The 25,646-nt window shown below is 41.5% G+C and overlaps 2 protein-coding genes across 9 annotated transcripts; one reads left to right on the forward strand and one right to left on the reverse strand.

Moving 5' to 3' along the window:
• The first annotated feature begins 369 nt into the window (after positions 1 to 369).
• Positions 370 to 5,735, forward strand: EXOSC3 (exosome component 3). 2 transcript variants are annotated; one of them, XR_007146145.1, is made up of 4 exons: positions 370 to 715; positions 1,456 to 1,605; positions 3,269 to 3,394; positions 4,082 to 4,215. XR_007146145.1 is itself a non-coding variant. In XM_047829305.1 (4 exons), the coding sequence occupies exons 1-4, from the start codon at positions 389 to 391 to the stop codon at positions 5,474 to 5,476; spliced, it is 831 nt and encodes a 276-aa protein (XP_047685261.1). In that variant the 5' UTR covers positions 370 to 388; the 3' UTR covers positions 5,477 to 5,735. The 2 variants fall into 2 exon arrangements, 1 of the variants encoding a protein (XP_047685261.1); XM_047829305.1 differs by lacking the exon at positions 3,269 to 3,394 and adding an exon at positions 5,275 to 5,735 and having other exon boundaries at positions 4,082 to 4,233.
• A 1,350-nt stretch (positions 5,736 to 7,085) lies between these two features.
• On the reverse strand, positions 7,086 to 24,533 carry TRMT10B (tRNA methyltransferase 10B). 7 transcript variants are annotated; one of them, XM_047829298.1, is made up of 9 exons: positions 24,480 to 24,533; positions 17,905 to 18,107; positions 17,122 to 17,230; positions 16,390 to 16,514; positions 14,243 to 14,395; positions 13,029 to 13,107; positions 12,320 to 12,387; positions 8,333 to 8,456; positions 7,086 to 7,545 (listed from the first exon to the last, which is right to left on the reverse strand). In XM_047829298.1, the coding sequence occupies exons 2-9, from the start codon at positions 18,088 to 18,090 to the stop codon at positions 7,439 to 7,441; spliced, it is 951 nt and encodes a 316-aa protein (XP_047685254.1). In that variant the 5' UTR covers positions 18,091 to 18,107; positions 24,480 to 24,533; the 3' UTR covers positions 7,086 to 7,438. The 7 variants fall into 7 exon arrangements, with proteins under 7 accessions (XP_047685254.1, XP_047685257.1, XP_047685258.1 ...); XM_047829301.1 differs by having other exon boundaries at positions 17,905 to 18,102; positions 24,480 to 24,523; XM_047829302.1 differs by having other exon boundaries at positions 17,905 to 18,102; positions 24,493 to 24,512.
• Positions 24,534 to 25,646: the final 1,113 nt, after the last annotated feature.

Below are 25,646 nucleotides of genomic sequence, written 5' to 3' on the forward strand. Positions count from 1 at the left end.
CTTTTCCTTCTGAGGGCGGAGTCGGAAGGAAAGGACTGACTCCCCAAGCCCCTCTGCTCAGTCCCCAATGTTGCTACGGAACCACACCACACGTAGGAGCGTCTTGAATCCTGCGGTGCGACCTGAAACATCGGAAGTGAAGGATGTGCCATCGACTCAAGTTGCGTGTTTCGAGTGCCGATTTGCAGAAAGACTGCAAGATAGGTGGCGGGGTAGAGACACTATCGCAGCCACCTTGCCGGAACCCTCCAGCCTACAGCTCACAGGTTTCGTGGACGTAGTTTCTCCAATAGACCGCTACTACCGGAAACGGAAAGCCTTGGGCCGGCTGGAGATTGGACGCGGGGCCGGAAGCGGAAGTGAGAAATTGCTTTGGGTGGCTCCGGGTATGGCAGGGGTGGTGGCTGTCGCGGCCGAATCCCTTGCGGGAGGCAGGGCACGGGCGGCTCGCACTGTGCTGGATCAGGTGGTGCTCCCGGGTGAGGAACTGCTGCTGCCAGAGCAGGAGGACGCAGAAGGCCCAGGAGGTACCGGGGAGCGACCGCTGCGCCTGAATGCGGGGGTGCGCGCCCGGGTGCGTGTAGTGTGCGGCCCGGGCTTGCGGCGCTGTGGTGACCGCCTTCTGGTCACCAAGTGCGGCCGGCTCCGTTACAAGGAGCCCGGCGGCAGCGGCGGCGGCGGTGGCGTTTACTGGGTGGACTCGCAGCAGAAACGGGTGAGTTGGGACTCTGGAGAGGTGGTACGGCCGTGAAAGTGATATCCCCGCTCTGGGAAGAGGCGGGGATGGGGCCCTGGATCCCTCTGTTAATGCTAGTCTAGAGCCACCGTAGTCTTGTGCCCACCTCTACATCTCCTTTAGAGGGACTGTGAACAAATGGAATGTGACTCGAGAAGGGCGGCCAGGAGAGAGAGGAGACTGGAAATCTTGGTGTATAAGAGGATAAGAACTGTAAGACATGGTCGTTGCCTTCAAAATCCCAAAGGAGCGCCAGGCGTATCTTTTGGCGTCCCAAAGGACGGAACCAGGCTCAATGAGCGGATGTCACAGGGAGTTAAATTTCTCTTAGAATAAGGAAGGACTTTAATATGGGAAAAATTGTCAATGAAATAGCCTTACTTGGTTGTGAGGACCCCGTGTAGCACTAGACTTAATATGCAAGCAGAAGCTAGGGACTTCCTGATAAGGATACAAGATGTATGGGATACTGGCTGAAATGAACAGAGTATTTGAAGCTGTAAACCTAAGAGTTTATGATTGATTTTCTTTTACTGAAAGTAACATATGATCAAATTTGTTGTAGATTTGTATTAATTTGTAGACTTGAATCTCACAATATTTTCTAAATATCTCTAATGACAAACAGTGAAGTAATCACTAAAGACTTGCTGAAGATAAAGTGGAAATGATTGCCATTTATGGCTGTCACTTCATTCTGGTTTTTTGGTTTTTTGTAGTATGTCCCAGTGAAAGGAGACCACGTGATTGGCATAGTGACAGCTAAATCTGGAGATATATTCAAAGTTGATGTTGGAGGGAGTGAGCCAGCTTCTTTGTCTTACTTGGCATTTGAAGGTGCAACTAAAAGAAACAGACCAAATGTGCAGGTAACGATGGGGGCCTTTGCTTTCAAAAATAAGAAAAAGCATCGAAATATCCAGCAACACTCAAATATCCAGAATGCTACCTGAATTCTCTCTTAAGCATGACTGACTTTCCCACTTCTCTGGGTTGATCTCTGAGCATCTGTGTAATCACTTCAGGCTGTAAGAGTTTTTTCCAGTGTCCAGCTTTGGGACTAGAGTTGCATGCTTATTTACATTTGCTATATTGGGGGCTGTTTCATTTGTACTGAGTTGAAAGGCTCTGTCCTCTCTATTGTTATTTGTTATGTCTATATCCACTGGACAAGGAAGCAGGCCATAGGCTTCAGGAGGAAGGAGGATTAAGTAGTGCAAATTGCCATATCAGCCACCCATCCACCCTGATTGTTAAGTCTTGGGACTGCCATCTCACAACTTCAGTCACATCACTGTTTTCCCACAAGCTCTGCTTGGAGCTGGCAGAGGAGCAATCCTGTTACCTCAGGTTTTCAATTTGGGCTCTTCTGGTAGTATAGCCACACTCTCTCTGTCTGCCCAAGCCAGAAATTTGGTGATGTCTTTGCCCCTTTTCACTAACCTCTCATGTGTCTTTAGTTGCTTAATCTTACTGATGCTGTTTGATTCTATCTCTGATCTTCTGCACATTAATTCCTGTATCCTTCCATTTTGCAAGATCAGACGTTAGCTACTTTTTGACCAGTATTGGTTAGTGACCTCCTTTTTTAAAAAAATATTTATTGAGAGAGAGAGAGTGCGTGTGTGAGTGGGGAAGAGACAGAGAGAGGGAGAGAGAGAGAGAATCCCAAGCAGGCTTTGCACCATCAGCACAGAGCCCAGTGCCTAACCAGCCAAGCTAACCAGGTGCTTCAGTGATCTTTTCATTAACATCCCTGCCTGTACACTTTTGCCCTTCTATCCAGGCTTTTGAGAGCTGATAGCCTCATAACACTCCCCTTACTCAAGAAAAAAAAAAAAAAACCAAAAAACTTTAACGCCTACAGATTTCCTTGGCATTATACTCCAGAAGTCTTCACTTATCTATAATTATATCCTCCGTGCAGCCATACTTGAACCACTCCAAACTATTTAATAACACTACTGAGGGGTGCCTGGGTGGCTCAGTCGGTCAAGCATCCTACTGTTGATTTCATCTCAGGTCATGATCTTACAGTTCGTGGGTTTGAGCCCTATGTCAGGTTCCACACTGTGCAGAGCCTGCTTGGGATTCTCTCTGCCCCTCCTCTGCTCACGCTCTCTCTCCCTCTCTCAAAATAAATCTACCTTATAAAAAAAAATAGCACTACTGAACTCATAAGTACCTGCCCTTGTACCTTTGCTTATGCTGTTCCCTCTGTCTGGATTGCTCTTTCTGATTGCTCTATTACCTTAGCCTGTGGAACACATGCTCATCTTTTGAGACTCAGGCTAAACACCATCATCTCTGTAAAACCATCCCTCATTTACAATCATTTTCCTTATAACTTTACTCTGGCACCTACTGGATTCAGTCTTAATTGAACTTGGTTATTTATATGTACATCCCCACTGGCCTCCAAGACCAAATGCTTCTGAAATGCAAAGAATATTTTTTTCCTCTTTAGTTGCTAGTCACCAACAAATAGTAGATATAGTAACAGAACAAATTCACTCTTCTCCATTCCTTTAGTTTCATCATTTTGAAGTTCAGTTCTATGAAGTTAAGTAAATCTTGCCTTAAATACCAATGAATTACCATTGTTCCATGTTGCTTTGAATAATTGACATGCCTGGAGTTTTCTTCCATCAACCTTCTGTAAGTCCCTAGAGTAGTGCTATCTAATAGAACTTTCTGTGATGATGCTAGTGTTTTACATTTGCACTGACTAGTATGGTAGTCACTGGCCATGTCATGGCTGTTGAGCATTGAAATGCGGCTAATGCTGGGCGCTTGAGGGGCTTGGTGGGTTAAGTACGGACTTGATTTTGGCTTAGGTCATAATCTCATGGTCACTAGATTGAGCCCTGCATTGGGCTCCATGCTAGGCATAGAGCCTGCTTAAGATTCTCTCTCTCTCTCTCTCTCTCTCTCTCTCTCTCTCTGCCCCTTGTCCACGCATGTACGTGCATTCTCTCTCAAAAAAATAAATAACTTTTAAAAATGTGACTAATGAAATTGAGGAACTGAATTTTGAGGATCTAATTTTAATTAAATGTAAGTTTAAATAACTACATGTGGGTAATGGCTACCATATTGGATGGCGTAACCCTAAAGAATGTTCTCTTGTCTTTGAGATAGCTCCCATTCTGGGGAGGACACACTTGGGTAATGTTGCCTTTTTAAAGAGTCAACTCGAGTGACTCTGGGTATTCTGGAAGATAGTTGGTCCCTTAGGCACAGAAGTATACATGGCAGGCATTGCTGCCAACGGGAAAGAACCCATAGCAGCACCTATAGAATGATTTGTTGAGTGGAAATGAACTTTTTAAATTATCATTTTAGGTTGGAGATCTCATCTATGGCCAATTTGTGGTTGCTAATAAAGATATGGAACCAGAGATGGTCTGTATTGACAGCTGTGGACGAGCCAATGGAATGGGTGTGATTGGACAGGATGGTCTGCTTTTTAAAGTGACTTTGGGCTTAATTAGAAAGTAAGTCCTAATGCCTTCTGGCTTGACTGTCTTCTTTTATAATTATCCTTCTTGGAAAGCTGACTGATTTTTGGGATTGGATTCTTTGTAACAATGTCTGAATCTCCTCAAAGTTAAAAATCAGTGTCCATTTTAACACCATTGTACACTCATGCATTTAGTCCCATCCTCTCTTCATGTAAATACACTAAATTCAGATGTATCTGGTGGTGTAGTTTTTGTGTTGATATGAAGTCTTGGGCTTCTTTCCCAGAAAATCAGATGTGAAAACTGGCCTTTCCTCCTCCTAAGTCATTTGAATATAGACGCAATTTATAATTGTACAAAATCACCAGATTTCTCTAGTAATGGGGGCCAAATACAGGTAGGCTGATGTACTCTTGAAGCTTATGCAGATATTCCCGTAAGATTCCTGCTATTCTGTCCTGGTAGATTTAATAGTTCCCAGAGGTAGATTCTGTTAGGTGTTTAGACCTTTACCTACCCAAAGTTATGTCCTGTTAAAAGAGCTTTACTCTTAGAGCCACTGAGCTCAGAGCTCAGTGTTACATGCCTCTCTTTGCTACTTATTCTGCAGATTTGGACAAAGTTCAAGACAGAGAAGCAGCACCCTTGTGGTTTGAAAGTCAATGTTTCTCTCCAAGTACTGAATTTAATACCAGGAAATAGCTTATATGGTCAGCAAAATAAGCTGGTTCGTTTAGCACCATAGATAATACAAAAGTTACAGTTCTACAGCCTAGAATTAAGGTGCTCTGACGATACAGGAGAACTTTATATGTATTTTCTGTAAAGTTGGTGACAGAGGGACTTTGATTTCTTTGTAGAGGATATAACCCACTGTTGTGACCTGTAGTGTACTGGTAAGTGTGCTTGGATGAAAGGGGGCAGCAAATGTCATGTACCTTTTTCTTGGATGATGTTGGTGGGGATTTGAATAACTATGGAGAACTATCCAGAAACTAAGTCTTGTGCTAAAAGAGACTCAGGTCACACCCTACCACTTGGTTAAATTTCATTTTCTTTCCTTTTCCTCACCAGGCTGCTGGCTCCAGACTGTGAAATCCTTCAGGAAGTGGGAAAACTCTACCCACTGGAGATAGTATTTGGAATGAATGGAAGAATATGGGTTAAGGCAAAAACCATTCAGCAGACCTTAATTTTGGCAAACATTTTGGAAGCTTGTGAACATATGACAGCAGATCAAAGAAAACAAATCTTCTCCAGACTGGCAGAAAGTTAGATGTAATTTTTTATGGGTCAGTTGACCCAAGAGACTATGGGTTTCCCAGGGAAAATTTTTTTCAGGTGAACCTCTCTCTCCCCATTAAACCGTCAGAAGACATAATGTGAATGTACACATTGTTATTACAGTTCTAAGTAAAATATTTTTATAAACATGTTACTAGTTGCCACCCATGTTCTTGTGGGTGAGAAAAGTCATTATAAAATAATGATGTACTTTTTTCTTTACAATAAAGTTTACTAAAAGTATTAAGGTTTATTTGGTGTTAACTCCTTTAATTTGGCTGAAGTGCAGCTTCTATAATAAACTGGAATTAAGCATTAAAATAACAATTATTTTCTGGTAAAAGTAAAACATGTTCACCAGAGAAAATGAGAATACATAAAGTATAAAGAAGAAAATGCACTATAGACATAATGTATGTGAATATTCTTTAAATTGAAATTATAGGATTATACTTTATATAGTACTTTGTAATCTTTGTCCACTTCAATGTTTGATGTATTTCTTATATGATTGCTATTAAAAATGAAATAGTTATAGAATATTTAATGTTCATGTTAAGATATTTTGCATATATCCAGCTTTTTGTTGGTTCTGTAAATAACACAGATGAGGATCTCTGAAGCCAGGTCCAAAACTTCCTGCCTAGGCTTTAAAAAAAAATGGTAGAAGTGATAGCGTTGGAGAGGAAATTCTTCCATGCCATTTGATTATTGTAAGCAAAGTCTTTAGAGGTAAAAATGAAGCCTGGCAGATGATCCAGGTCAGTGTTCGGAGGTCAGAGACCTCTCTGAGAGTATGATAAGAGTCACCCCTGAAGCCTAGCCATAGGAGGTCCCTTTTGGATGACAGAGATTATAGAACTCATTTAATACGGTGATAAAGACCAAGGAGCATTATATATTCCTAAAGATGTTTCCTGAAGATTGGGCTGTTTTTAATACAAAGATATTGATAGAATTTATCAAGTGATGATAGCTCCTTTAGGATTAAATCATGAACGGGAGGGGAGAGAGCAGAGAAATAACGTTTTGGTTCTTTGGAGCTACAGGATATATTCTCTGAATTTGCTAACTGCTTAGCTTTCAAGTTTACTAACCCAAGCTGGCCAGAGTAACTGAAGCAACTATATGTAACTAAGACCTGAGAAAAGGGAACACTGAGATTGTGTAATGAAAGGTTATCCAACATACTTGCGTCAGAGGCAATGTATTTTCTGGTTACTTTTTTTCTTTTCTGGTTATTTTTAAGTTAGACTTACCAATACTGTATTTTTGCTCTTCAATTCTGCCTGTTGATTATAAATATATATGAAGAAACTAGTTTGCACAAGGCTCAGAAAGATACAAAGATACTCCCACAAAGTGTCCTGTTAGGAGGCTACCTTTAGGAAGAGAGAAACCCTCCACTCCATACTCAGAGCAGGAGAGACAGGGTGGGAGCTACAAGTGGGAGCAAAGTGGTATGGGGACTTAAAGCAGGGCTAGGTTAGGATCCTGCAAAACACATAGAGTGTATCGCTGAATTGGGGAAAATCACCATGAACAGAGGAGGCTGGAGAAAGTGCTACAACTTGATGATACCAGTTGAGTGAAAATTAAACTCGATATAATAATAATTATTTAATTATTTAAGCTATCTCTAAAGAATAGGTATTTCACAAATAGGTACATAAAAGATGAATTAATACATCCAAAGCCATGTAGTTTTGGGCTAATTCCTGGTTATGTAAACTTTTTACTTAGTCATATATCTGGGCTCTTCCTGTGAGCCAGGCACTCGGAGATAGAAAAGAGTGTAAAATGTGGTCCCTGTTATTAGTAACTTATATTCTAGTGAAGATCCAAGATGTCAAGTAAAGGCAAGTGTGTGCCATCGCCACCCTCTGCTCCGCTTTTCGGTCAAGGCACCTTCAGCAACTTCCCCACCCCTGCAACTTCTTAGGCTGTCTGTCCATCACTCCACTGAGTTCTGAAGAACGTAGCCTTTTCTGGAAGAAACTCCTTTCTTCAATGCTTCAGGCCAGTTTTGAGTCTCAAAGTATGCAGATAGGATATCAAAGACTGTTAGAGGGTAAAAAGAAAATAGTGACCACACTGAGAAAAAAGTAGTAAATGACTGATGAGGAAAAGGGTGCTCTGGAACATTTCATTTAACAAACCTCTGCACCACACACGGACCCTCTTGCCACAAGGACCTCAGCCTACATGGAGAGATAACGAGCCTGTGAATGGACAGTGCCACAGCACTGAGAGGAAAACAGTACAATGGAACACAAAGGAGGGTCTCTGAATGGCTGAGAGGGGGAAGGGAGCAGCCAAGATGCTCCTGGACTGAATTCTGGATAAATAGGACTTCACAGTTCACTGATGGGTTGAACACCACATTCTAGGCCAAGTGGACAATTTCACCCATCTTTAACATAGTTGGTTGGGATCCAGGAAGAAAATGCCAAGTGCATCTGAGAGGCTAGAATACTTGTCACAAACAGCATGCAATAAAATCTGAGCACATTAGTCACGGGGTACTGCTTTGAGGTCTGCTTATATGTAAACATAATGCAAAGGAGCAGCACCAGAATTAACACACATTAAATGTGGGCCAAGTGAGGGGCGCCTGGGTGGCTCAGTCGGTTAAGCGTCCAGCTCAGGTCATGATCTCACAGTTTCATGGGTTTGAGCCCCACATCAGGCTCTGCGCTGACCACATGGAGTCTGCTTGGGATTCTCTTTCTCTCTCTCTCTCTCTCTCCCTTTCTCTCTGCCCTTCCCCCACTCACGCTGTCTCTCTCAAATTAAATAAATAAACTTAAAAAAAAAAAAAAAAAAGCGTGGGCCATGTAAGCAGTACCTTGATTGATGGCCAAGATCTCTGAATGATAGTTTTTCCGATTCTGGCATCTGACCATGTATTCCTGGATTGGCAAGCGGGCTGTCTTGACAGAGTGCTCTTGGGCTTTTTGAAATGTCACCTTCTGTAAATCACAGTTAAATATTTTTCTTGTGAAAATGATAAAGATATTCTCATTGTAATATGCATAGCAAATTATGAGAAACCCCATTTACCACCACTCCAATTTCCGTCTGTATAATTATGATCATCTGTAATCATAATTAAATGGTAAGTATTAAAAATCAGTAGCCTAAGGGAGAATGAAGGAACTGCAGACAATGAAGAGTATTTACCTGTTCTAAGTAAGAAATGGCTTGTGCAGCAGACATCTCACTCACTTGGGAGTCATCTATCTACTAGCTTCCATTTATTACTATTTACAACCAAGAAGGAAATAAGTAAAAGGAGGGATATTTATTTGCAGCCACAATCTGCATCCAAAAGTTCAAGCAATCTAATCAACCAGAGGAGAACACTCCTGACCCTAAGTCGGTAAGATGTAATTCTGGATCTGGAGTTTCCAGCCCATAGCCATTTGACAGCAGCAAATTAGAGAAAAGGGAGAAAGGATTCAAGTCAGATACAAAACAGCAATAAGGTGTGAGAGCACTCAGCCCAAGTAAAAGGAAGGGATCTGAAAACTGCAGAAAGCAGTCATAAAAACTAAAAAAAACCCAAAATCTGAGGCCATTTAGGGTCAGAGTACAATAACTAATATCCCTTTAAAGATGTTCCTGAGTCATGAACTCAAATTTAAATTATATTTGCCACTTCGTAAGAAGCTCTGGAGAGATCATCTACCTACTTACAATTTCAGGATTAAAAAGAAAGGTTTAGATTACTGGTTAGATTACTGGTATAGATTACTTCCAATAGTTAACTATTGGAAGGGGCCTCAATAGTTAATTATTCTATTCCGATCATCTATCCAATGTTGGTCTATCCTTATGGCCTCTCTTCCAAGTGGCCTCTGTCCTGAAAGGGACAATCCTTATGACAGGCATCCTGGGGAAACCTATTCTACTTTTGACAGTATGGATTAATAGAAAATTCTTGACAGGGAGCCAAATTTTCTGTTTTCCCTGAGCCTTCCACTAATTTTTCTAGTCCCATCCCCCCAGGACCATACCAAGCAAGTAAAATGTCTCTTCCACAAGACGGCCATTCAGGTACTCCACAGCAGGGATCATGCCCTGTGCATCCTTCTGGCAGTCTCAGTTCTGTCGCCTCCCCCTTGAGTCTCTTCATCATTCAGGCCAAACTCGTCTGAATTTGTTGCAGCCTGTCACTGTCCTTTCCCACTGTGTCATGATCGACTGGCCACCAACAGTGTGGTCTGACCAGCTGGAGCAGCATGAAGCAGACCTAGCACCTCTGTCCTGACACTGGACCACCTGCTTCTCAGACTCACATAAAACAATTCCAAGAGAGAACTTCCAAAATGTGTTATGTGACGCGATTCAGATAACATAAAGGTACAGCTGCTCAAAAGCCTTCTTTGAAGAATAAGATCCCTTTGCATATATGGTCTAGGTGGTTTTTTTTTTAAGTCTATTCTTTTACAATCATTTTGAACTGGAGTACAAGAATTCAAAGTTAGTAAGAGACTTGGATGCTGCCCTGCAGGAGCTCACAGTCTAGTTTCTGCTCGTCTGAACATTTAAAGATAAAACGATTCCCCTTGAAGAAATGTTCTCAGCGTATTTTCTGTGTGGAAGCCAAACTCTGCAGTAACAACCAAAAAGTTCTATACGTGTGGCAAATCATTGTGCCAATTATTTTTCAGTTTAAACACGACTGGAGCGATAAGAGAAGACAATGTATTAAAACTGCACATCACTGATCGTACCCTGCTCACTGACCTTCTAGACTTTTCTGACTCAAAAGAAAAAGCTATCACTCTGCTGTGGGAGACTGCATTTGGCTGTTATGTCTCTTTAATCTCTTTTAATCTATAACAGCCCCCTAACTATTTCCATTTTCATTACACTGGTTTTTTTTTTAAATGTGGTCCAACTGTTTTGCAGAATGCCTCACATCCTGTTTCTTCATGATTAAATGTAGTTTAAACAGTTTTCAGTAAGAATGCTTTGCAAGTGAGATTCCATCACATTGGGAGGCACATAGTGTCAACACTGGTGATTCTAAGTTTGAACATCTGGTAAGATGGTGACCTCCAGTTCACTTCATTGTAATGGCACATTTGTGCCTTTGTGATGTGTGGGGCAACATTTGGGAGACTGTGTGAATAGCCAGTTCTCCCACGCTTTTTGTTCAATCAGTTCCGTCAATCAGTGATTATACTGGGAGTAACAAAATAATGATTTTTCAATTCTATTATGAACTTCTCATGTAACAGCTAGCATTCTTTTTTTTTTTTTTTTAATGTTTATTTTGAGAGAGAAAGGGTACGCGCGAGCAGGCGACGGACATAGAGAGGGAGAGAGCATCCCAAGCAAGCTCTGCACTGTCAGTGCAGAGCCTGATGCGGGGCTGCGTCTCACAAACCATGAGATCATGACCTGAGCCGAGATCAAGAGTCAGATGTTTAACTGACTGAGCCACCCAGGCACCCCTAATACCCAGCATTCTAGCATTCTTCTATCTCCACCCCCTACCTGTTTTTTAGATTATCACTATGAATCATGGAATGCTGACCTTTTTTTTTTTCATTTTATTTATTTGAGAGAGAGAGTGGGGGAGAGTGGCAGAGGGAGAGACAGAGAGGGAGAGAGAATCCTAAGCAGGCTCCACACTCAGCACAGAGCCCAATGAGGAGCTCGATCCCACAACCCTGGGATTATGACCTGAGCCAAAACCAAGAGTCAGACATTCCACCAACTGAGCTACACAGGCACCCCAGAACACTGACCTTTTTAGAATAAAAGCAATTCAGTTAAGTATCACCTGTATTGGGGTGCCTGGGTGGCTCAGTCGGTTAAGCATCTGATTTCGGCTCAGGTCGTGATCTCGCAGTCCATGAGTTTGAGCCCTGCATCAGGCTCTGTGCTGACAGCTCAGAGCCTGGAGCCTGCTTCGGATTCTGTGTCTCCCTCTCTCTCTGCCCCTCCCCCGCTCATGCTCTGTCTCTCTTTCTCTCAGTCAAAACTAAATAAAACATTAAGAAAATTTAAAAAAAAGTATCACCTGTATTAAATATGTGTGTATATCTCTACAGATATGAAAAAATATCCAAAATACACTCACATATATTAAAAAATACATATATGTAATATACCCACAAACACTTGTGTGATCATAGATTATATCAAGTACACACAAGAAAATAGTGGTTGGCTCAGGTGGGGGGCACTGTAGGACAAGGATAGGAGGGAGACTTATTTCTCACTGTAGTTCTTTTTATACACCTTATTATATCATTATTTATTGGGTATGCAATATGTTAATTAGTGATATAAACTAATAACAATTATCTCAACAAATGTGTGTATAATAGAAACATATTTCAAAACTCCAATTATTCCAATAAAATTCCAACTCAACAAAAGAAATCCGCACAGTCTTAGTGACATCAAAATTATAGGATAAAACTTATGTCAGCAGAAAAGACGGCCTAAGAAGGAACAAACTCCACTCTCATAAAGAACAATTAGGTGGTAAGAATGCTGAATCAATGCTTCCTTGGTCAAGATCAGAGTTATCCTTGCAGAAGTGAAGACAGGAGAAAAGAAATTCAACAACGGCTCTTTATGTAATTACCAAACACTCCCCATGCCAGTTCCTAACTGGACTGCCAGGTCAGGATCACTAACATTGATGAGAAAGGGAATTTCACAAGCAGGAGGGCCAACTGAGGCAGGAGAGGTTCCTTTTTCCTATTCTGAGTTCTTAGGCCTTTTGGGTAAGATTATGATAGGGCAGCTACCTCTGAAAGGAAGCCCCACTTTTCAAAATATAGCTGTTAGGTCTAAAATGCACATTTACCTTCTGGATACTTTCGTCCACAAGTCCACCAAGGATGTAAACTTTGTTTAGATCAACATCTTCAAGAGCTAATGAAAAAATGAAGGCCATTGAGATCAAATCTGTTTTATAATTTCTAAAGCCAAAGAAAGTAAAAGGAAAGAATTATTAATGATAAAAGTAGAAATTTAATAAAGTAGGAAACAAAAAGGTAATAGATTTGCTAATTTTCTCAAAAGACAAAGCTTTGGCATATCTAACCAAGAAAAAAAAGGCAGTCGACTCAAATCAACATTAGGATTCATAAAGGAGACAAAATAAAAATTACAGAGGAATGTGAAATAATTAGGAAAGAATACTAAGATCAACTTAATACCAATAAATTTGAAAAGTATGTGAAATAGTTGATTTTCTGGAAAAAACACATATCTAACATTGATCCAAGAAGGGCCAAGGAGGGGAGCTGACCAGGGAAACTGGGAAAGACTACCAGGTAGGTCACAAGGTCCAATGAGGCTGGAGACCCTAGATCTGTGCAGCTGTGCACACAGAGTAGGACATGTGCAAAGTGTAGTGAGGTATACACCCATAAGAGGTGTGCAATTAATGTTCATTCCTTTTGTTTTTTTTGATACACCTTGGGTGGCTTTAATAAATTCTGACACAGGGAATAATCAAACACAGGGTTTAGAACAAAGTGCTACATGAATCCATGCAGGAAAGTACATACCATGTTCTGAATCAGGAGTCAGGTACACAAGGGTTTCCAGAGGAAATAAACTAAAGCAGTCTTCCTCTGTTATGTCTAGCTGAAAAATGTAAATAATCCAATGTAGTGTGAACTAGGTTAAGACACAGCCCACACTGCAGCATCTAGTTACCAGGCATCAATTCTCTGTTAGGCATGGCTCTAAGTGCATCAAGGGGACACATGTCTGACAATCTGTTCTCACAAAGTACTTCAATGGGGAGAGGAAGTAGAAAGGACATTCTACAAAACAAGATAGAAAGTAATACAACACCCTAACAGATGTACAGGAAGCACGCCCCAGGACAACAGATGAGGGAGTGACAACACCAGGGACAACCTTCTAATGAAGGGAATGCTGGAACTTGGTTTCTGAAAAGAGATGAGATAGACACATACAAAAGGAAGTAGCAATGAAAATGGGGAGAATCACCTAAGAAAGGCATGAAGATGGGAAAGCAAGGGAACCATGTGACCCTAAGAGTGGGTCTGTGGGGCTCACGTACGAGAATCATAAAACCCGCACAGAGAAGAGAAGCAGGAACTGGCTGTACTGTAGGAGAGACACTCAGACAGTAACAGCGACCACAACTAACTGCAGGACCACACAGGGCACGTTTCATACTCTCTTCCTCTGTGAACCTCCCTAGGAAAGTCCACACCACCCAGTCCCAGCTACATAACACAAACACACAAGACATTTTTAGTGGCACTTCTTAGGAAGTGTTCTGGATTGTTGCCTGTATTATGATCACTACATTCATGGGACCCTAGGGAAAGAGATAAAAAGTAACTGAATGCTCCCTAAAACTCACCTTGAGTCTACATTACTCTCATAAGGATTTTCTCTTCCCCCATAACTCATGCTCCCTAATTATGCACTACTGTAAACAAGAAAGGAGTCACAGCATTTCCCCGAAAACATTCGTGGAGTATACAGTCTAGCATACAACACACAGAATACAAAATACAGTCCTAGATACCTGGTAATATTAGTCTGCCAATGCAGTGAAAGGATGAAAGTTTAGAAATAGAAGAACTGATGAGAGATTCTAAAGTTTTTTAGATTGCAATAGTGAAAATATAGAATTAGTATATTTTTATATAAAAATATGAAAAAGTTAAAAAAAATTTACTATTATCATACAATCTACTTTTCAAATGACACTTCAAGTAATATGCAAAATGAGGCTTACCAGGTAACTAGAGAATCCATCATTCATCCTCAAACATTCTTCATACAGGTGACTGTCTGTTGTGAATCCAGTGAGGTAGATCCAAAATGGCCTGTCAGCTTTTTTATTTGAACCATACAACCTTCGGATCTGTCCAGCCAGTCTACTTAACTCCTTCAAAGAAATAACGACAACTTAGACTAGAAGCATGCCCACTCTTTCTAAATTCACTACCAACAAATGGTTAGGGATGCCTGGATGGCTCAGTTGGTTAAGCATCTAACTCTTGATTTTGGCTCAGGTCATGATCTCACAGTTCATGAGTCTGAGCCCTGTGCTGGGCTCTGCACTGACAGTGTGGAGCCTGCTTGAGATTCTCTCTCTCTCTCTCTCTCTCTCTCTCTCTCTCTCTCTCTCACTCTCTCTCTCTCTCTCTCTCTCTCTCTCTCTCTCCCCCTCCCGGGCTCACGCGTTCCCTCTCAAAAAAACAAACAAATAAACAAACAAAAAAACAAAAAACCATACCATACCATAAAACAAAACAAAACAAAACAAAACAAAACAAAACAAAACAAAACAAAACAAATGGTTACTCAGTAAGTTCACTGAATGCTACTCTGAGAAATCTGATGAACTAGAATGGCCCCTTTTACTCCAAGAATGAGTACGGAGGGTATATGTGAGCATGCATGTTACACTCCATGGCACACACACCTTATAGATCAAAGTTAAGGTAATGATACTAGCCCAAAAATAGTGAGTTAACGGAAAGACTCTGAACTCTCTCTCCTTCTGGACCTGCTGTTATATATCTAATATGATATATGGAATTGTTCTCTTAGCTCATATCTAAAATTTTACCATGTGATATTTACTGTTTATTTTTAAAAGGTTAGATTACTAAACAGACATGTTTTATACTCCATCAAATAAAATTGGCACCTTACCCTAACTCTAGGAGATGTAACAGGGTCAGAGGTTTTAACTTTCCATCCTGATTCACAGACATCACCTTAACAAAAGTAGTTTCACAATCTGGCCTGATCTGGGTCAGGAGAGAAAAAAACACTCTGGATTTGATTTAATCTGATCTCAATTAAAATAAACAGTAGAAAATTCTTGGTTGACCTTTTCAGAGGGCTATACTTAGAGGTTCCATGTACGAACCCCAAATCTTCAGTCTTCCTAGTTTCTCTGAAAAACATGCAAACACGAGCATATACGACAGAGATGTTGGCAAACAGAAAAACCTGGTTTTTGGTGTAAGGCCAAAAATTAAGGCCCAATACTGTGTGTCTCCTAGACATCTGGTGAAACCAGGTAGGCCCTGAAAGTCCAAATAAATGCAAGCTCTTCCCCCAGTTCTGCTCCCATAGACAAGGCCCCCCAGCTAAACAATCCTTTCTGTCAAAGGGACCAGGCTAGTTCCTGCTTATCCCCAAGTAGTGAGTTTCAATTCCCTGCCAGCCCATGGAGTTATTCCCAGAAAATTAATCACATCTTCCTGCAGGAACCAGGGAGTACACCACCCTCATGATACTACAAAGCCTGCCTCCCACAGCCCCTGGTTGTTCATTCTGTCCCCAAGTATAATCCCATGTGGTCCTGCATGGCATGCAGTGTCCTCCTCCCCCTGGGCTGAGTACACATGACTAATAAACTGCTATCATTCTTATCTGTCCAATGTCAAGTGTGTTTTCTTCAGCCATCCCCAAAACCCTAGGGTGGAATCCCTCCTTTACCAATGGGGTGAATGGCAAACGATTAAAACACATATGTTATAGGAAGACCTCCTACAAGGTCATCTCATCAACATGTAACTAGGCAAATATTCCTCTCCCCAGTAGAAAGCCAGATTTCATTTCTGGAGGACTGAACATGAAAGGCTCCATCTAGACCGGGGACACCATGAACACTGAGACAACAAGGTGGGGCTCAAAACAGAAGATCAGATAAAATTTGCAGACTAAACCAGAGGGTATCTATTCTCTTCCTGATTCTTTATAACAGCCAATTTGAACTGAGAAGCCATATGTAGAAAACTAAACACTTCTGCTGGTTTACTACGGAATTACAGAGGCTGGAAGTGGTCCTGCTCTTTGTCAAAGCTGTTCCCTTCTGGACATCCCTCATGTGAGCAGGAATTCAGAGCTTAATGGATGTCCTACCTTCTTAGACATGTGGTGGGTCATACTCAAATCAATACAGAGTCTTGGTCCTGAGTGTTTGGCTTCCAAAAGTCTCTCCTTGGTTAAGGATCTCAGAAAACGTTTGCTGTGCTGGGGGCAGATGCCTGAAGTAGAAATATCAAAAAGGAGTAAAAGTGGGAAAACAGAGGAATACATTCAGTTGGAAAAGAATCTCCCTAGCCAAGTGATATTTTTTGTACATAAAGAGAAACTTGAAACTCATACAAGATATTTATTCATTTGGGTGCAGCTGAATGGTGAGGGGTGTGGGCTCTGGAGTACACTGCTGAGTCTAACTCAGAGTTCAGTCCATTTACTTATTACTAGATAGTCTTAGGCACATTATTTAATTTCTGAGCCTCAGTCTCTTCACCTACTAAATGGGGATAATAAAAGCACCTACCCCTCAGGGTAAGCCATGTAAAATTCTTAGCAATGAACCTAGCACATAGCACTCAATAAATGTTAGCTCCTGTTGTTATCATTCCTTCTACTTCTGAGCTTATAAACACAAATGTTCACTATGTGTTTCAGGGCAGCCTTAAACTTTGCTGTCTTTGAAACTTTGATTCCCCCAAAAACAGAACAACAGGTCCTACCTCCAAGAGGTTTGTTTTTCCTTAAAAACAATATTCCTGCTCGCCTAAGAACATGCAGATACTAGTCCGTAAAGAGATAAATGACTACACCAGCAATCGGATTTATTTTTACCTGAATTTTCTACACGATTGGCCTTTCTTCTTTCTTTTTCTTGCTTTCTTTTGCTCTTCTTTGCTGCAACTATCTTTTCCCAGTGTCTCTGTTTTCTTTGGACATTTTTCTTATGTCATCGAGAAAACAAAATTGTTTGAGAACTTTGTAAGCAACAAAAAGGAAAATGAATATTCAAAACAATTATTTTTTAAGTTAGATTTAAAGTTAGGAGAGAACAAAGATATTAGTCTTAAAAAAAAAAAAATAGACTGGATTGTGTTAAGAGAAAGCAGAGCCCCAGAAAAGAGAAGTGATATGCCCAAAGTAAATGTATTAGGGACAGGGCCTAAAGCAGAGCTTAGATTTCCGGACCCTTCTGAGGTGTATCAAAAACTCCTCTTCCCAGCTGGCTCAGTCGGTTAAGTGTCCGACTCTTGATTTCAGCTCAGGTCATGATCTCAGTTTGTGGGTTCGAGCCCTGCGTAGGGCTCTGTTTTGACAGCTCAGAGCCTGCTTGGGATTCTCTCACTCTCCTTCTCTGTCACTCCCCGTCTCGTGCTCTCTCTCTCCCTCTCAAAATAAATAAATACACTTAAAACAAATTCCTCTTGCACTTTATATACTTTTCTTATGACTCAAGTGGAACTGAAACCTTAAACCAGTAGCAGGAAATTCATCCAATTTTGGAGCACACCAAACTCATTCCTAGTCTTTTTGGTACTAGTACCTACCCTCAGAACAGGGGTCTCTGGGACATAGCACCATCGCAAAGCCCACGGCCAGGCAACTCGCTGCACTTACTGAGCACCACATTGCACTGCCTGTGGGCAGTGTCTCTCCCTCCAGATGCTCACATTCCACATCAATCTGTAGAAGCTGGAAGCTTTCAGAGATGCTGTCTTCACCTGTGTCCTCTACGATGACTTCTTGCTCCTGCAGCACACGTGAGTCTGTTTTCCGAGCACTCCCTTCCAATTTCCAGTCCATGTGCTTAGTCTTCTGTCCTTTTCACCCAGGTCAGAAAAAGGCACAATTACGTGAGACGTCACCTTATTTCACCTACAGAGGTATTTCCCTGCATCCCAATGTCAAATAGCATTACTGTGTTGCTGAAGGAGTAGACATGTGGGAAATATTAACCCAGACTTATTGAATGGAGAAAAGTGTCTGTGTCTTCCAGAGAAATGGGTCAGCCCAGAAATGTTTCAGTACCGAGGAGGCTAAATCCACTTTTTAGAAGACAAGCACAGCTCCTGACAGCTCCTAGCAATCACCAATGATTCACTGCTACAGTGACACAGGTGGTCAAGTCATTTACTGTGTTCCTCAAAATGCATGTAGTAGCTGAGGGTGGGACAGAAATGGCAAAAGCCACCTCCTCCATTATGTTTCAGTTTATATTTAGAACCATTCCTTTAGCAAACATTTATTGAACACCTACTATATGTGAAGTCCACTACTAGAAATATCCTAGGAAGGTAAGAGTTAGCCAAAAACATATGGTGAAGAGTTACCTGAAACCAACCAAGAATTCTAGGTTGCTGGTGATGTATCACAATTTGTTTTTCCAAACTATGTATTCCTTCTCCCAACTCAGTTAAGTATCACTGCAGCTGAAAGCCACAGTCACCAGTGAGAAAACTTAATATCCATCAGAAGTGCTGAGGTAGGAAAATATGGAGAACCCATTGCTATGGCACACTAAACAAATTTCAAACTGCTGTTCAAAATCCCTGCAAAGGTTATAAGTAAAAAATGTTCTAGGTGCACCTGGGTGGATCAGTTAAGCGTCTGACTCTCGATTTCAGTTCAAGTCATGATCTCACAGTTGTTGAGACTGAGCCCTACGTCTGGCTCCAGGCTGAGTGTGGAGCCTGCTTAAGATTCTCACTTTCTCCCTGTGCCCCCTCCCCCACTCACACTCTGTCTTTCTAAAAATTAAAAAACCACTCTAGTCTACAGTTAAGTGTCACATATGTCCATCGTTTATGGCTGCACCTCTGAGTCCAGTTAATTTCCACCATCTTCGGAAAAGTATATCTTTGCAAAAGCAAATGTATGCAATGTGATCCATGCATATGGTAAAAAAAAAAAAAAAAAAAAAAGATTTATAATGAAAAGTAATGATCCTCATTCCAATCCCTTCCACCTCTAGTGCCAACCTGTTAATCAGGTCTTTTTAGTTCATCCGTTAATTAACTCCTTATCCTGAAATCATATGCTTTCCATTACTTCTTGAATCAACTTTAACTTTTATCAACTCCCTATGAAACACCAGAATTCAAATCACTCAAAATACCCCCTCTTATTTTTCTGTTACACTGACTTTTAAATTTTTTTGAGGTATATTTTACATACAGTAAAACCCAAAGGTTAGGGTACAGCTCAATATTGTGTGTGTGGAGATAACATACCAGCTCAATGAGTTTTTAACAAAAGCATAGGTGTGTTACTTACCCCCTCATCAAGATATGGAGCATTTCTTTTTTTTTTTTTTAAACTTTTTAGTCATTCTTTTTTTTTTAATGTTTATTTATTTTTGAGAGAGAGAGAGAGAGAGAGAGAGAGAGAGCGAGCGAGCTTGAGAGGGGAAGGGCCAGAGAGAGAGGGAGACAGAGAATCCAAAGCAGGCTCCAGGCTCTGAGCTGTCAGCACAGAGACCAATGTGGGGCTTGAACCTGTGAGCCACAAGATCATGACCTGAGCCAAAGTTGGATGCTTAACTGACTGAGCCACCCAGGTGCCCCAAGATATGGAACATTTCTATCACTCCAGAATGTTCCTTTCCTTCTGCACTTTGCAAGTCAATCTCCATCCCATTGCCCCAACCCGACAAAAGCAACCATTGTTTTTTTTCTATAACCATAGACTAACTATGCCTATTATAAAACATCATATAAATGGATTCAAACACTGACATTGACATTTTCCCCCTCAACATGTTTGAGAATCATACATGTTACTTCATGTATTAGTAGTTTATTCCTTTTAATTGCTGAGCAGAATTCCATTGTATGAATATACCATAATTTATTTCCCTATTGATGAACATTTGAGATTTTTCCAATTTGGGACTACTATGAATAAAGTTGCTAAGAACATTCTCACACAAGTGTTTTTGTGGCCATATGTCTTCATATCTGTTGGCTAAGTACCTAACAGTAGAGTTGATGGGGCATAGGATAGTTGCCTATTTAACTCACAAAAGACTGCCATCAGTTTCTCAAAGCAACCGCACCACTTTACAGTGCTGTCAGCAACAAATCAGACTTCCAGATGATCTGCAGCATCACCAACATTTGCTGTTGCCAGAGTTCTTAATCTTGGCCATTCTTGTGTAGTGGAACCTAGCTGTATTTTAATTTGAATTTCTTTGATTGTTAATGATATTAAGCACTTTTTCATGTAATTTATTGGCCATTCATAATATATCTTCATAAGATTTCTGATCAAGTCTTCTGCTCATTTTTGAATTATCTTTTTATTAATGAACTGTTGAAGTTTATCATATTTCTGGATACAAGTCTTTTTTCAGACATGGGTATTGAGAAGAGGTTTTCCCAGTGTGTGGCCTGCCCATGCATTTTCTTAAGGCTTTTGTTAAGCAGAAATTTTAAATTTTGACCAAGTCTAATTTATCATTTTTAATTAACTTTATTTCTTTAACTTTTTAACTTTATTTTTTTATTAACTATAAAAGTTAATGCTTTCTGTGTCTTCTAAGAAATCTTTGCCTACCCAAAAAGCAGAGATATTCTATGTTGCTTTCTAGAAATACCTTTATAATTTTAGTTTTTACATTTAAGCCTATAGTCCATCTCAAATCCACTTCTCTCAAAGATAACAGTCTTGTCCTGCTTACTGTCCAATGCTGAAAACAGTTTCTTCATATAATCTGTCCAGTTTTACAGCTTTTTTATCAGAAGGTAAGTCCAATACCCATACCTCTGTCATGACAATTACCAGAAGACATCTTTACTATGTTTAAGAATATCCTTTAAATTTCTACTTCTTGTTCAACAATCTTATGTATTACCTTCTGACTCCTTAAGGTTAGGCTCCAAAAATAAACACCCTAATCTTTCCCTCTCTCTCTCTTCCACCCTTAATGTTCCAATTTGGTAAGCTGAGGCTTTAATTTTACATATTTAAGACAGGCTCTACATTGTGATGTGTCATCAAAATTAACCCTCTTGGGCTCTGTCTATTCCCTTGGTGGTTTCTAAAATCCATAAACCAATAAACTGCATTTATATTAACTATATAAATATTACCCACTACAGAGACAAGTAGAGTCCGAGGATTATATTTAGTTCTCTAATGTTCTGACTCCTGTTACTAGCAAACATTTCTAGTGTTAAGCTCATACTGTTTTCTTATACTCCATCAAATGCTCAAAATGAGGCCAAATTTTAGTTGTTTTTCATTTAAAAAAAATTTTTTTTAATGTTTACTTTTGAGAGAGACAGATAGAATGTGAGCAGAGGAGGGGCAGAGAGAGAGGGAGACACAGAATCCTTAGCAGGCTCCAGGCTGCTGTCAGCAAAGCCCAACGGCGGGGCTCGAACTCACGAACTGTGAGATCATGACCCAAGCTGAAGGTGGACACAACTGACTGAGCCACTCAGGTGCCCCTAGTTGTTTTTCATTTAGACATAATAAGCTGTTGTACTGGAAACATAGCAGTCCTAGGATTTAGCCATGCTTCCCAGCTTGCTACCTGTGAGTAGTAGGATAACAGCCAAAGCACTTAACTTTCTGTCACTGGTTTTTTGAGATGGGATAATACTACATCCCAGGACTGTTGCAAGAACTAGACCTATTTCATTTGCCTGACATGGAGCAACTACTCATGAAAAACAGGCTATTCAATCTCTTCCAGTGCTGTTCTTTCAGGCTTTCTAAAAAGGTAAGTCTTCTGAGCAGTTTTGGGGTATTCATCACACATCATGTAAACATTTAACCACCAGACATATTCCTGAATATGGCCAAGTAAATTACATTCTAGATTTTCAAAATTACAGATTAGAAATTTGTGTTCATTTTCCTGCACAGGCTAAAGTTTACTTATGCTCAGAAGTCCTTTCTTTAATACTCAGTACAAATTTTAATGTATTTATTTATACCATTGACTGTGTCACTATGAATTTAAGGCATACACAAAATTTAGTAGTGTACATATTATTTCTAGAAAAACGAGGAAAAGGCCAAGTTATTCTTAAGCATTTCAGAAGCACTGCACTGTTCACATATGAATGGCAATGTTGATTAGAAATATCTTTAAGAAAAGATAGCCAGTCTCATTATACCCATTCCTTTAGATGACTGAGCAAGTTTTGTTGTGCCCATCATCAGAGTCATCTGCATTTTTTTGCATTTAGGCATTCAAAAAAGAAAAATGAAAACTTTAAGATAAACTGGTCCAACACCTAACAACTTCATTTTATTAGGGTGAGAAAACACCAATTTGTTAAATGAATGCCAGTTTAACAGCCATGTGCTTTCCCTCCTCTGAACTCCACAGCATTTTGTATTCTCATCTGTTTGTCCATTCGTTCAGTCAATAAATATCCATTGAGCTCCTCCTCTTTGTCAGACCCTTTTGGGAAACGACTAAGAGGCAATGAATGTAGATGTCTCATTGGAGAAGTCTGGCTGAGAAGGAGAAAAGAGAGCTAGGGTTGAAGTAGCTGGAGGGGCTGCTGAGTTTTCCGCTGCTGTTTAGAAAACTGGAAGGTCTGTGCTCATGTTTTCTCTCTCATCAAACTGCATTCCTTTGCAGGAGGGACTGTGTACTTATATTTACGTAAATACTGTAAGAGTTCACAATGTAGAACCTTGCAAACAGCAGTGTTTGAATAAACGTTTGTTGAACTGAACTGAATTTTACCACTACCACCCCCATTCCCTTCTTCCTAGTCCCCTCCTTGTATCTCAGACCTCCCCAAGTTCCTATAGTCCCTGAGGCTCTTGGGATACAGCAATATTGAAAATCAAATGAAGGCAATTCCAACCACTACCAAAGAGTCTGAAATATAGCAGATTGGGCAGGGACCATATCTTTTTCATCTCTGTATCTTCAGTGGCCAGCACAAGGCCTGGCACAAAATGGAAGCTCAGTAAATACTGAATAGAGCCTTGCTATCTAGTGATTCTCAGAAAGCAAACATGAAATTGGGCATCACAGAAAAACAAACCTTCTTAATCTGTGTGAGACATTATCTATGCCCAGATTTAGCATTTCATTTCATTAAAAAATGTTTTCTGAGCCTCCATTACAGGTCCAGGACCAAGTACTGGAATTATTCAATTAATCAATCATTTAACAAATAGTTACATGCTGAGGATTTGGGAATGATGTCCATTCTGCCTCCATGGGGCTCCAATTATCTACCTCAGCCTTGACTGACAGTTGGTCTGTTTCTCCACTACGTTACAAGCTCCTCCAGGGAAGAGAGGATAAAGAATTCAGGTGCGCACCCCCAGTACTCAGCACTGAGCCTTGCAGAACACAAGGAACCTAAATGTTTTATGATTATGTTACCCTTCTGCTCAGAACTATGTAGTATTCTCCATTTCACTTACAGTACATAACTGAAATCCTTACAATGGCCTATACTCCTCATTAAGATCTACCTCCCGCATCGAGTGTCCTCTGCACTCTCTGGTCTGCTTGCTGCTCCTAACATACTTAAGGATATTCCCACCTCAGAGCCTTTGCACTTGCTGTCGTGTCTACCTCCAATGCTCTTCCCCTAGATAATTATATGGCTACCTGCCTCAATTTATTCTCATATCACTGTTCAACATGGCACATGTTTTACTTATTGTCTGAACTTCCCCATTCCTATAACGTAAGCAGGTGTTCTTTTTGTTTCGTCCACTACTCTATCCTATATGCCTAGAAAAGGGCTTGGTACATAACAGACGCTCAATAAATACTTACTGATTTAATAAATTCTCCACCCATCCCCATCTCTGAGTTGACAGAAGCCTCAGATCTTTTCTAACCCAAATCCCACCCGAGGAGCATATCGCTGGGCCCTAAGTGACGGGCCAGCCTCTGCACAACTGTTTGCGTCTCTCATTTTCTAAGTTTTAGTCCACCGAAGCTGGCTCTGGTCCTCTGGCACCTTCAGCACGAGAACACCAAGACCCCAGGCCCAAGAGTACCCCGCCTGTGGGTCCCGTCTGGCCCACAGCCTGCTAGTGCGAGGGGTGGCAGAAAGGGAAAGCACCAAGAAGGTGGAGGACACCAGGCCACACGACTGTCGAAGGTCGCTTCCCGGCATCTGTCCCACCTACGAACCAGGCGGCAGCCCCAAGTCAGACCCCTTTGGCCCCACGTCCGTCCACCCAACGAACCCCAGGCGTACCTGAATCCCTCACCTCGCGCAGTCTCGGCGGCGCACGTCAGGCCCCGCCTCCGGGCCAACTTCCGGTTCCTGCCCCCCTCCGAGTGGCATTCTGGGAGTTGTGGTTTTCATCCTGGTAGCTTGGTGTGCCAGAGCCAGTGGGAGGCTTTGCCTTCCATCTACACTGGCACTAAGGAGCTGCGTACCGCCCAGGTATTGCTGCGCCTGCCTGAACCTATTTCCTCGGTTGTGAGACGGGGATTACGATACCCCTCGCTCGCCACTTTCGCAGGCTGCGGCAGGTAACCCGAGGCTTTGATGGTTCTCAAGGGCTGGGCATTGGGAAACTGGGCTGAAACCGGGCTGGAACCACCCCTCTTCTCACAACCTGGGGGTCTTGCCCTCCCTTGGACCCCCTACAACCAGCAGAGCCCACGAACTGACACAGGCTTCCCTGAGCACACAGCTGCCCTCACCACCACCTGGCTGTTTAGGCAGACAATAGAGATATTCGGGCTTGGGCCCTTAACAAGTGAGTCTAGGCTCTAGCCACTCTCCCTTCTCCTTCTCCCTTTACTGACCCAGGGGGAAAGCGAGGCTCAGAGACGCTGAAGAGACTGGCCCAAGCCTTGACCTGATAAAAAAAACCAACAGTCACTCTTTACTCTTCCCTTTATTCCTGCTATCCCAGCGGTCTCACCCTTTGGAAGAGACCTTAGCATGTAAGAGCCTGAACTATCTCCCACCCAAGAAACCACAGCCCTGTTGGATCCCTCCTTGGCCCCATACTGTTTCCCTCTCTGGCCTTTTCTTTTCATAGATCCTCCAGCACCCCCACCCCGTCCCTAATCCTTCAGTCCATCCTTTATCTGCTACTGGAGCAATTTAAATGTTAAAAGTAAACATTCTTTATCCCCCAGAGGGCTTTTCCCTAAAACCCAGCTCTAACATCTCTTCTCTGCTCAGAAGCTGGTGCTGGCTTCCCAATCAGTAGGGCTTGCAGAGTGGCTCAAAGGATCTTCAGTGGCTCCCACCACACCTACCAGTCCCTGCACTTTGCCCTCAGCCCAACTGGATAATTTTCCTCTCTCCCTGCCACTGCTCTTGTGTCTCTTCACCTTTGAATGAGCCCATGGCCACCCCCTAGAAAAGTCCTCTTAGCTGGTCTCACTGACCACCGCCCCCCCA

This window comes from Prionailurus viverrinus, chromosome D4, assembly GCF_022837055.1.
Source record: "Prionailurus viverrinus isolate Anna chromosome D4, UM_Priviv_1.0, whole genome shotgun sequence".
In the NCBI taxonomy this organism is placed as follows: domain Eukaryota; kingdom Metazoa; phylum Chordata; class Mammalia; order Carnivora; family Felidae; genus Prionailurus; species Prionailurus viverrinus.

What these genes read in the sequence shown, in the direction of transcription:
- TRMT10B (XM_047829298.1), bottom strand. Translation starts at nt 18,090, where the DNA reads ATGGACTGGAAATTGGAAGGGAGTGCTCGGAAAACAGACTCACGTGTG. An exon ending in GCAGTGCAATGTGGTGCTCA is followed by an intron (nt 17,231 to 17,904) that starts GTAAGTGCAGCG and finishes CGATGACATAAG; the next exon opens with AAAAATGTCCAAAGAAAACA. An exon ending in TGGACGAAAGTATCCAGAAG is followed by an intron (nt 8,457 to 12,319) that starts GTAAATGTGCAT and finishes TGTGATTTACAG; the next exon opens with AAGGTGACATTTCAAAAAGC.
- EXOSC3 (XM_047829305.1), top strand. Translation starts at nt 389, where the DNA reads ATGGCAGGGGTGGTGGCTGTCGCGGCCGAATCCCTTGCGGGAGGCAGG. An exon ending in TGGACTCGCAGCAGAAACGG is followed by an intron (nt 716 to 1,455) that starts GTGAGTTGGGAC and finishes GGTTTTTTGTAG; the next exon opens with TATGTCCCAGTGAAAGGAGA. An exon ending in ACTTTGGGCTTAATTAGAAA is followed by an intron (nt 4,234 to 5,274) that starts GTAAGTCCTAAT and finishes TTTCCTCACCAG; the next exon opens with GCTGCTGGCTCCAGACTGTG.